The following is a 12,241-nucleotide window of genomic DNA, read 5'->3' on the forward strand; positions in this document are numbered from 1 at the left end:
CAACTGCTTATGAAAGTACCCAAAATACTTTTATTTCTTAGGCTATTATAATAGTTGAGTGAATTGAAGATGGTGGAAGTAAAAAATGAAATAATGAGATAAAAAGAGTAAGTTAAAAGATCATGGGATAGAAAGTCTATATTGACTGGGAAGTGAATAAATGTCATTGAAATTTGGAGTTGGAATGGGCAAGTTTGAGGGAAGGATTATATTTAAAATGTTTTTTGTTGTCTTATGAAGGGAACATACGGGCAAATGCCACCATGAGATTGCTGGTCTTTAGGGAAATGTGTTGAGTCAGCAAAAGGGGAGTCGGGGAGGGAGACAGAGTTTCTCAATGATGAGCAGACATCAGTGAGTAATGAGAGTGTTTTGTGGCCCTTCACATCAAATTGTTAAGCTCAATAACATATAGGAATATTTAGTGGCCTCTGATTTTATTGAAGCCTCACAATTATATTTCCTCTATGTCTTAATATATTAAACCCTTAGTAGGGTTTTTGAAATATTTGGTAAGCAAAGCGAGAATGAGGAAAAACTGAAGCTGTGAAGGACTTGGCTGTTCCTTCCCTCAAGGAGGAACTTAGAGATTCCTTCAGTCCTTGGGAGACTTTGTTAGAAGGTGGTGGTGACCTCTTCTTCTCTCAGCCTTCTCTTCTGCCTCTTGTTTTGGCTGAAAGAGAGGGTGAGTATTACTCCTGAATCCACCAGGCACCATCCCAAACTGCTGTGGCAGAACACAGTGATTACTCTGTTAAGAATAGAAGTTAAACCAACTCTCTAAAGGCACCAGAAAAAAACACATATCCTTCAAGATGGTGGTAGGTGTTTGAGAAAATCTCACCTACCAGTTCTAGAGGTCTTTTCATGTTTTCGAGTTATTTTCATTTGCCTAGTGGAACAGTAATAATCTCATTAGCCTTTGATAAAGTAGTCCTCTTTTGGGTTATTCTCCATGTTTTGTCAAATATTCTTATGCATTATGTTTAGATCTCTGGTTTCAATTAATTTTTAAGGTTTCCCATGTACACAGTGCCTACAATTTTCTTGAGAATGATGTGGATTGTATTTTTATAAAACTGACAATCTCTGCCTTTTCAATAACACCTAATCATACTTTCTACAGAAATTAAAATATGAAACAGCAGTTTGGGGTGTGTGTGTGTATCAAAAGGTAATGGTAAAATGCATTTTGGAATCTTTAAACATAGAATGAATTCTGGCCCATGAAAAACTTCAATAAATTGGTTTTAACAGATCCAATAAAAATTTTGTCACAAGAGAGGGAGAAAACACTTTGTTTACCTCTTATAATATTCCTTTATCAAGTCCCCAAATATTTCTTGAGAGCTGTTACTGCCCGACTTTGTTCTCTACCCTCAAGAACCTTGAGTAAGAAATTATGGGATATTTTCTGTTCCACACTTGCAACTGGACTTTCATAAAACAATATTCCATTTTTTATTCCATTTCAGAAAGATTAATATGGTCAGTTGAGAGGGATGTATGCTTATAGTTTGGTACTCAGTGACTTAAAGATTTCTATAATTGTATAGCTTTATAAAGTTAGAAGTTACAACTTCTACAGAAGGTTTTTCATAACTATCAAGTCAATAAAAGGCCAATCTATACAATTTTTATATCATTGTTGTCCTTTATATGCAATACTGGAGAAAACACACTTCCGTACCTTCTGATCTTATAATTCTGAACTTTCAGTTTCCTTTGTAAAGTGGGCACTTCATAGCAGAACTCCCACCAATATTGCCAAGCTCTGTTATAACCATGACTATTTTGATTCTTCTCTCATCCCGGGAGTTTGCAAGATTTACCTGTGTGATGAAGTTTAAGGCAGACCCTTTAACTGTGCCTGTTGACTGATCCAGACTTGACATTTGCTTCTGTTCAGGAAAAATGGTTTAGCTGCCAGACTGATATCTCTGCACAGTAAGAAGCAAATATCATCGAAATGAGATAAATACTTTCTCAAATGATTTTTTAAATGTGCACACAGAAAATGGAAACTGATCCTCCTTGAGGTAATTGGACAAGGCCAACCATCAAGCTGCTTCTCAGGCCTTGGAGAAAAACACCCACTCTGAACATAAGGGATAAGTTGTGTGTGAAGGGGCTGCAATGCTAGGCTCACTTCCTCCATGTGGTACCCCGTCTCCACCTTTCCTCCATGTGGTATCCTATTCTCAACTCTAGGAGCCAGTCCTCAATATGTTACACCTTCACACCTAATTACACCAGTATACAGTGTTGGGAAAACAAGTTTATCTTTTGTCATTTTTAAAAACTTCTTTCATATTTCATGAGTTTCTATGTCCTTAGGTCTCTATATGCTCTTCTTCTATGGATGCAGTATTTTCTCATGTGACTCTAGGTGGGTGGTTGCCAGGACCACATTTTCTGCTTTGTCTTCTTTTCATAGCTTTGGTCTTAAACTTCATACAATTGGAAAACTCCTCACTATAAACTCATCCACTGAGGTACTCATTTTTATCCCAAAGCAGAACTTTCTCTGGATTCCTTAATGTCTTCCAGTTACACTACTTACTTTCTTCCCGTAAGGCATGAAGCCTTGATATAATCTCCAATTTGTTCCTTTTCTTTCACCTTCCATACCAAATGAACTGCCTTAATTCTTTTCCAACATCACCAAACTACAGCATTTTCTTTCAGTTCCCAGTGGCATCACCACTGAGTGCCTTCTTATCACCCTGGACCACGTTTCCACAAATCCAGTAGTCATTCCCACTTTGATTTAGTGCTTTGCCTGGATTCTTTGTTTAGTTACTGAACCCATCCGGCCTCTGTAGATCCATTCTCAATTCCCCTTTTTCTCCACCTCAGCTTCTAAGGCCCCATGCATAGGCTCTGGTTGCTCATTTGTCAAAGGGGGAGATTTAGACTCCATTCTTCACATAGTTGCTTCACTTTAAATGTCTCTTTGAAGCCCTCAGTTTGTTAGTAACTTTCAGTAATTCCTCATTGTCTGCAGCATAAAGTGCAAGATCTTTAGCCTGAGATTTAAAGCCCTCTAATCATCTGGCCTTAGTGTATCTCTAAATTTATCTTCCACTGCTACTCAGTGTAAAACTTCTATTCTGAAAACCTAGTCTTTCAGACGTAAAATGTGAATTCAGTCTTTAGGTCTTTGCATATATAGCGCCTTCTCCCTGGAACACCCTCCTCATTCCTTTCTATGACTTGAGTTCTGCCTATCCTTCAAGACTTAACCAGGCCTTTGGTTCTCAGTGAAACTTGCTTCATTTACCCAAACACGTAGTAATCTGCCTATTATACCCTCCTGTCCCACTGATTATGTGAATTGCTCATGTTGACTCTTACTACCTTTCATTCTTATTGGCTTTTTGTTGTATATGTTCAATCTCCTCATCCTCTCTTTATCGTAAGGATCTGGCATGGTTCTGTGCTTCAAAAATGGTTTGTGATTGCTGATAAAGATGTTGGCTGAAGTAGTTCCTGTGCCAGTTGTCAGGTACTTTGTGGGTACCCACATAAAATTTTGGACAACGAAGAAAGTGGCACCATCATCACTTTCACTGTCTTCAGGGGCTCTTCTTTGAGAAACCTCAAGGAATTTTATAAGCAACACTAGGAGAAGAAAGTCACTGGCAGCACCATTAATGTGTGTTGGGGATGAAATACTCACATGCAAATAAGCAGGAATAAAATCCAGCAGGGTTGAATCTGGAACCAGTGCAGACATTCTTTTATCCCTTGGCCTTGACCTACTTTGGCATCTGGCCACATAACTCCTTGTCTCTGGGAACATCTGCTCCTGGTGTTATCTGCTTGACTTCCAGGTTTCTTCCCTGCTCCAGAGACTGCCCATTAGTACAATGACCCCTTTTGTTGCCTGGCTTCTGAGTGCCGCACACTGGCTTCTGATCCGAGCTCCTGACTCTGCCACCTTACGGCCCACACTTCGCCACCAGGTTTAACCAGTGTATCCTCAACATTATAATTTCCAGTCACTGAACACTATGCGACTGCTATTCAGAGACCATTATTGAGAGTCTTTGTGATTCACAATTTGTAAAATTGGAAGAGTTTCTTAGATGCTTGGTATATTCTTATTGTGGCTTTTCTTTGTCTTCACATAGGCTCTTGTACTGTGACATTAAAACAAAAATTCTAACGTGAGGGTAGTCAGCGTCCCAATATTGGTGATATAGCTTTACCTCCCAATATTGGTGATGGGTTAGAAAATGAATCGTCCACTCTGATATACGTGCATCTTTGAGGATCAGCTGATGGCATCTGAAATTTCCACAGCAGCCTCTTGCTTAACACTTTAGTAGTCTGGAGCCAGATCTCCGATATTATTGGGTTCCCTTATGAGTCCAGTAGAGATAGTACCGCAATATTAATGCAATTTCCTTCACTTATTTGAGTATGAAATGCAGGAACATCAAGTGTGCTGTATATAATTCACCGTGGTCTGAAATTAGAGCATCAGAGTATGAGTTTTATTGTTGTCTAAGTGATTCAGGAAGAATTTGATGATGCTAATGCCAGTGATGGATGACACGCTCAGGTGCTCTGAAGGCTTTCATGACCACTGGGAAGCTCTCAGGTGATGAGGTGCCTCCTCTTGAATCTATCCTCCCACAGTCAGATTTGGCTACTACTTGGGGCCCATGGGCATCAACAAGGAGCAGTATTCATGACAAAGCCTTTCTCTGCTCCTCTGCTCAATCTTGCCACTGAACATTAAGAAAAATTAAGCATGGTCAACTGGATATCCATATGCAAAAGAATGAAGTTGAACCCCCCCTACTTCACATATATGGAACATTAATTCAAAATAGACCAGAGACCTAAATGTAAGAGCTAAAATTATAAAACTCTTGGGAGAAGACGTAGCTGTAAATCTTTGTGACCTTGGATTGGGCAGTGGTTTCTTAGGTATTTCACCAAAAGCACAAGCAGCTATTAAAAAAATAGATGAATCAGACTTCATTAAAATTTTAAAAACTCTTGTACTTCAAAAGGCACCATCAAGAAAGTGAAAAGGCAACCCACAGAATGGGATAAAATATTTGCAAATAATATATCTGATAATGGTCTAGTATCCAGAATATATAAAAATCTTTTACAACTCAACAATCAAAAGACAAATAACCAAATTTTAAAATGGGCAAAGAATTTAAATAGGCATTTCTTGAAAAAAGATATGTAGATGGCCAATAAGCACATGAAAAGATGCTCAACATCATTAGCCATCAGGGAAGTTCAAATCAAAATCCCAATGAAATACTACTTCACACAAACTAGGATGGCTATAATGCAAAAAGACAGATAAAAATAAGGGTTGGCAAGGATGTAGAGAAATTGGAATCCTTGTGTACTGCTAATGAGAATGTAAAATGGTACAGCCACTTTGGAAAACAGTGTGGCAGTTTCTCAACAAGTTAAACATAGAATTACCATATAACCCAGCAGTTCCACTCTTAGATATATACCAATTCAAAAAGAATTCAATTCCAAGAGAATTGAAACCATACACCCACACAAAAACTTGTACACAAATGTTCATAGAAGCATTGTTCTTAATAGACAGAAATGGAAACAACCCAAGTGTCCACCAACTGATGAGTGGATTAAAAAGAATGTGGTATATCCATACAATGGGATATTATTTATCAATAAAAAGAAATGACATTCTGATACATTGGATAAAGTGATGAACCTTAAAACAAACTAAGTGAAAGAAGTGAGATCCAAAAGGCCATATACTGTAATACTCCATTTATATGAAAGTAGACAGAAGTAGATTAGTGGTTTCCAGAGGCTGAAGGAGGGAGAATTGAGGGAGTGGCTCCCAATGAGTACAGGATTTCTTTTGGAGGTAACAAAAAGGTTGTGCAATTACATATGTGAGGTTATACGAGTTTGTGTATGTACTAAAAACCACTCAATTGTATACTTTAAAGGGGAGATTTTATAGTATGTAAATTTTATTTCAATAAAAAAAAATTAAGACAGGCTTGGTCTTAAGTCTCTGATCAAAGAGCTCTGCTTTTTGATCCTTGCCATCCCAAACCAACCCCCACCCATATCTTTGTCATGTCAAAATCATTTTCCTATTTAATTCTTAAAGGCAGCTTAACAGTAGTTTCTTTGAAATCTAGTTGTTGGTTTTTTTTTTTTTTTTTTTTTTTTAGCACTGCACATGAACGCATGAAACAGTAACTGCATATTTTCAGGTCACAGATGCAGTGACTTCAGAAGCTGAAGTTCTGTTGCTCATGGCTTTCAAAGGAATGTAGGTCTTTTCAAAAATAGGGACAAAACCAGGGTATCCCACTTTGGTAGATAAATCTGTGCTTTGCAAGTATTTATTCTCTGTATTATTAAAAATAATGTTTAAATATTAACTGCATTTTTAAATGTCAGTAAGGTTTCTCTTAAAATTTCCTTCATCTTTGAAATGGGAGAAGAGCCAAAGAGTTTATATTTATTAGAATTCCAACTGCTATGTATATGTTTCTCATCCTTTTATTTGGGAGTAAGTCTGTATAACCCGTAACTTTCTTCCACGTTGATAGACATCATAGACCATGATGAAGTCACGTTTTGAGCTTCATCTTCCTTGGATAATGAAACTTTGCATGTAGCTAGGAAAGCCATGCTAACCTTATGGCGGATAGGCAGAGACATTACAAGTAAACCAGAAAGGGGAATGGAGACAGTGATTCATGCAAGGGAGTTTTTTTCTTCTTGTGATGCATAATGTCTAACTGAGGGCAAGTGGACAAACCTGAGTGAATTAGACTATGGTAGTGGTGGATCATAAATCTCAACACCCTGAGCCCCGTCAAATAACCTTCTCAAACTGCAGATACCTTCCATTTTTATTCTTTATCAAGACCTGATTTTTCTTTTCGGAAGAAACATTTCAACTTTGGTGCAATATGGCTTTGCTCAGCCAGCTTGCTCAGCCAAGTTGACAGGACCAGTTGGAGAGGAAGCCTCCAGGACTTTTAGTGGGGAGTCCAGCCCTAGCCCGGGGAGATGTGGGCCCCAGGTCACGTTAGGACCAGGCCAGGTCAGCGAGTATGGGATCCGTGGTTCCATTGCCCAGTGTCTCTGGGATCCCCTGCCTGACATTTTAGTTTTAGATCTAGGATAGACCTTTGTGCCAGGCCCTTAATATTTTGCACACTGCAGTCTGACACTCTTCCTCTTACCCTCTCATCTTTGTTCACCTTTGCTCCCAGCCTGTCTCATAGAACTTTATAAGCTTGGTCAAGAGATATCATCTCCGCTCTGTGGGACTGAGGCCTCATCCTCTAAGCTGCAGGATGGAGAGGCGCAAGTGAATCTAGCAACAATGAAGCTTCTATGTCTACACTCTAATATTTCTAAATCAGTGGTACTCAGCCTTTAGTGAGAGTCCAAATCACCGATGGGGAAGGTGGGGGTGGGTAATTAAAACACAACTTGCTGGACCCTATAATTTAATAGTAATGCCATGGCCGCCATGGCGTAGATAATTGAATTCTCAATTTACATTTCTGCATCATGCCTTCTTTCTCCTCCTTGTATTCTTCTCTTCTTCCTAACCTTTCTTCCTCAAACATTTATTTAGTGCCAGCTCTGTACCTGACACAGAACTAAGACCCAGGGTACAGAGATAACTCAGTCAGGGATAAATAAGTTAGTTTCAGTCAAGTCAGACATGAGAAGAGGACAGTGACATGTAACAGGGGCTATAGTGGAAGAGTGTGTGTGTGTGTGTGTGTGTGTGTGTGTGTGTGTGTAGTAGCGAGGGCATGAGCTTTTCAGGAGGGATGGTGGGACAACGGGGAAGGTATCCCAGAGTCAGCACAGAAGAGCCTGCATGAAATTTAGAGCCTAATTAGAAGGAAAAGGAATTAGAGTAGCATTAATTCTACAATACAATGTGGTTTTTTTCCCCCTCCTTTGCTAAGTAGTTTAATTTGCACCCTTGAATAAAAGAATTATGAGCTGGTAAGATTGAACAAAAATAAGAAACACAATGGTCAGTGTTTGTACTTCTAAAGAAAATAACTACTATATATTTCCTCTTGTATACATAGTTATATGATAATTTTGTCAGATGATAAAATTGTAGAAGTATCTTAGTGACGCTCAAAGTCTCTATCACAGGGTTGTATGAATGGATAGATCCTGGATCAGCTGAGATGTGCAGACCCTAAGGCTGGCCTGGGAGAGACCCAGAAGTGGGGACACAGTTGGAGAACACACCTAAGAGGAAGGTCTTTGCCATGGAAGGGTACCACCTTCTGCCAGACTTTCTGGAACAGCTAGGGCTGGGAACAGTTGTGTAGTACTCACACCACTTTACGCAAAGTTTTGAAAACCGAGAAGTTAAAGGAAAACCAAATGGACTCTCCCAAGTAGCCAAAACCTACCAATGTGCCATACAGAGAAATTAGGAATGTGATCCTTATGTTTTACTGTCAGAGATAATCTTCAAATCTACTGTTTTAGAAAATCAATTTAGAGCATTCATAAATCTGCCTTCTCTGATTTTTTGAAACAAATGTAAGCACTATTATAATCAGTCAAAAAGATAGAAGTAGAGCCACTTACTATGTGCCAGACACTAAATTAAGTATTTTACAAGTATTAGCTTCATTTAATCTTCATAACAATTCAATGATATGTACCCATTTTATAGATGAGAAACATGAGGCTTAGAGGGGTTTGTCACTTGTCCAAAGCTTTTACATACCATTCAGCTGGTAAGTGACAGAGAGGGGATTTGAACCCAGTTTCTGTATGAGCACGTGGCCTAACCATTACGCATGCTGCCTCACTACTTTGTTTCAATTTGCCTTGTGGATTATCAAATTACAGATCGGCTTCCCGTTGTCCAGTGCCTATGGCTGGTCACCCAACAAGATAGGCCTACAGCTTATGCTTGCATCTTATTAGCAAGATGCATTGGAATCCCTGGCTTCAGGTATAGGTATTTCTTAATTGGACTGTGGAGATCTTTGGGCCTCACACAGATGCCCATGGAAGTCTAAACTCCAGGGTGATCGCTCCATGCCAGGTGTGACCCCAGTTTGAATTGGTGGTGGTACATTACCAGCCCACATTTCCTTTCCATCTCTGCCTAAGATGAAGATGAACCTCTTGGGGCCTCAGAAAAATGCTCCAGGCTATTAAACAGCAGAGGGGGCTTTGTCTGAAGCAGTCTTGGGGTGTCTAGTCATGTTTTCTTTTTCAGATGCTTCAAGAAAGACCCATTTCAGAAGAAAAACATACTCCTTTAACCCAAGAAGGACTTAAAATAATACCTGAATTTCTTGCCTGGAAACTTTGAGCCTTTTACCTTGTTTGGTAATTTTGTTTCTAGTATATTTTGTGTGTTTTTCCCCTAATTCTGTGTGAGAAGGTTTGGAGGAAGTGCTGGGTCCCCAGCCTGACCCTCCTGTACGCTCTGTGGGCCAGACATCTGAGTGAGTGAGGCCCACATGGCCCAGGCCTGTGTGGAGCTTGGGCTACAGTCGTGCTTAGTGGGGCTGCAGAGACAGCCAGCTGGACTTGTTTCTAAACCAGCCTTTGTTTGTTTGTATCTACTCTATTCTCATCTTAGGTTTTACCTCAATTTTAGTGATTCATAGAAAAGAAGAAATTTTTGTTTTCCTACAGTGCTTAGGAAATTGTACATGGAAATTCCCAGCTCTGGTATGCATTTTCTTTCATTTTATTATTACTACTACTGAAAAAAAATACAATGAGTCTGTGCCATTGCTAGTAGTGATTTAAAAAGTAATATGAAAAGGGTATGCTTCTATTGATCTTAGAGAGCGAGGGAATTTGGATTTGTGGCTAAATGGTTATTGCCTTTCTCTCTCAGAGAGACACACACATACTCTATTTCCTGGAAATTTTAAAGAAATATAGTAAAATACATCCAATACTAATACTAAATCTATATACTAAAATAATGTTTCAGACACTATTTTAAATTATGTATGTGTGTAAATTGTGTACATATGTATATATAACATGTACGTGGCATATGCATTATATGTATGTGGTACATAGACATTACCCATACTAATCCTAGTACTAAGAACTAGTAATATCTCCATTTTACAGATGAGGAAACCAAGGCACAGAGAGATTAGGTAACTTATTCAAGATCACACACATAGCTGGTAAGCATGGGCTAGTCTTATATGATTAACGACCAGACTCTACTGCCTCCAGGAGTGGATGTTTCCTGGGTGATGCAGGAGGCACTTCAGATCTCGGGGGTAACTCAGAACTCACCATTAAGAACCTCAGGTAGGAGTTTGACTTGGTGGCAAAAGCACTGGACCAGGACTCAGGCCAACAGAATTTTCTCCCTGGTTCTACCATTTACAAGGTGCATATACTTGGGAATGTCTCCTACTGAATTTCACTTTCCTCATCCATAAAATGGGGATGGTGATAATCTGCCCGGAAGCTTCGTAGCGGTGTCATGAAGACAGTTGACATGATGGATGTGAAAGACATCTGAAAATTCTTGATGTGCTCTATAAATATTCAGAAAGGATTTTTTTTTACATGGTCACAGCTCATTTGGGAATTCTAAACGAAAACTTTATCACTCTTAGCCCAGTACCCTTTTCACTCAATTTGTGCTATATCAATGTATCTTTAAACAAATTCGCATGCTGATCTGTATTAGTTTCTTTTCTGGAGAAATGGGAGATGTTATACTCTCCCTTGGAATATCATCCTCATTACTATTATAGAGAACAAATTACTCCACTAATCATCTCTTCTTTCTTCAGATTTGAGAAGCGTTACTTTTCTTTTGTCCATCTTGCCTAAGGGACTAGAATCCTGTATTACAAATGAAAATTCCCTTTATAACCTTTAATCAAGAAAAATCAGAGTTACTCAGAATGGAGGGGGGTCTCATTTGAAGTGGACAAGACCTGGTTTTGCAGATAGAAAAGCTGAGGGTCAGCCTGAGGGACCTGTCTGACACCACCCAGCAACACCGGGGCAAAGTGGGCCAAAACCCCAAGTGTCCAGACTTGCAGCCCAGGGCCAGTTCAACTTCATGACGCTGCCCCTTGTACTGAGAAGCTGTGGGTATTTGGGGTTTGTTTGTTTTATTCCTGATAGATCTTCTGCAAGGAATGCCTTCCCTCTCTAAGCGTTTGTCCTTTGTTACTTCTAGACGAAGACTGCATAAGCTGGGTGTGTCGAAGGTTACCCAAGTGGATTTCCTGCCCAGGGAGGTAGTGTCCTACTCCAAGGAGACCCAGACTCCTCTGGCTACACATCAGTCTGAAGGTAAACTATGTCTTTTGTTCACTTTCCATATGATCTCTGGAGAATTGCCAGGGAGTTACATCCTTCTTGTTCATTTCATATCTTACCATAAGACATCTTCACAGGACACAAATATAATGACACACCAAAAGCTAAAGTCTCCTTTGACTCTGGTTTTGGAAATGCTGGAGAGGAAACCCAGTGGTATCCCTCCAGAGGACCCATGAACTTTAAAATGGATAACTTAATGAGGCCACAGTTTGTCAGCACTGTGTGAGGAGGGGGAAAATCACCAAAGGATAATATGATAGAAACTTCTCTGAATTTTATTGATAAGAGTGTGTACATTAAGAGTCAGCATTTGCAGGAGTCAGCAAACTGTAGCCAACCACCTGTTCCTCAAATTAAAGTGTTTTGGAATACAGACATACAGTCCTGCATGTCTATATGACTGCCTTCTTGCTACGTGGTAGGGTTGAGTACTCATGAATCATGTGGCCTGAAATCTTTACAGTAATCTGGTGCTTTTCGGAAAAACTTTGCTGACCCCTGACTTGCTTTGCCAATTCAGATGGCAACACGCTAGAATTTCTTACCACGATTTAAAAAGACTTTCCATGCGATCTCCGTGTGGGTGAATGGGAATTAACTCCATGCCTCCTTCATGCATACCCGAAAATATCAAGTGGAAAATGTATGTGCAAATCCCAATAAATTGTGAAAATACACTGATAAAAGAAGTTGAAGCTAATCAATCAGAAGGCTTCCTAGAAGTCAAAAATTACACCAAAGCAAAATTACTCCAAAGCAGAAGCACTTAAAATAGAATAAGTGAAGGTTGCATTGTTAGAGAATATAGCACTGTTTTTATAGCTAAGCAAATTCTCTTTTTACTTTGTTATTTTATTGTCTGGTGTGGTGAAGAGGATGT

The 12,241-nt window shown here is 39.3% G+C and overlaps 1 protein-coding gene across 7 annotated transcripts in view; it reads left to right on the forward strand.

Annotated features, from left to right (window-relative positions):
• DYNC1I1 (dynein cytoplasmic 1 intermediate chain 1) overlaps positions 1–12,241 on the forward strand; it is a 340,222-nt gene that overhangs the window by 82,235 nt on the left and 245,746 nt on the right. For all 7 annotated transcript variants that reach the window (XM_059074839.2, XM_059074842.2, XM_067042542.1 and 4 more), the window contains one exon: positions 11,216–11,331. In XM_059074839.2, the coding sequence (XP_058930822.1) occupies positions 11,216–11,331 (116 nt within the window). The remainder of the gene's footprint in view (positions 1–11,215; positions 11,332–12,241) is intronic.

The sequence above is a fragment of the Kogia breviceps genome, chromosome 9, assembly GCF_026419965.1.
Source record: "Kogia breviceps isolate mKogBre1 chromosome 9, mKogBre1 haplotype 1, whole genome shotgun sequence".
NCBI classification, from domain to species: Eukaryota; Metazoa; Chordata; class Mammalia; order Artiodactyla; family Physeteridae; genus Kogia; species Kogia breviceps.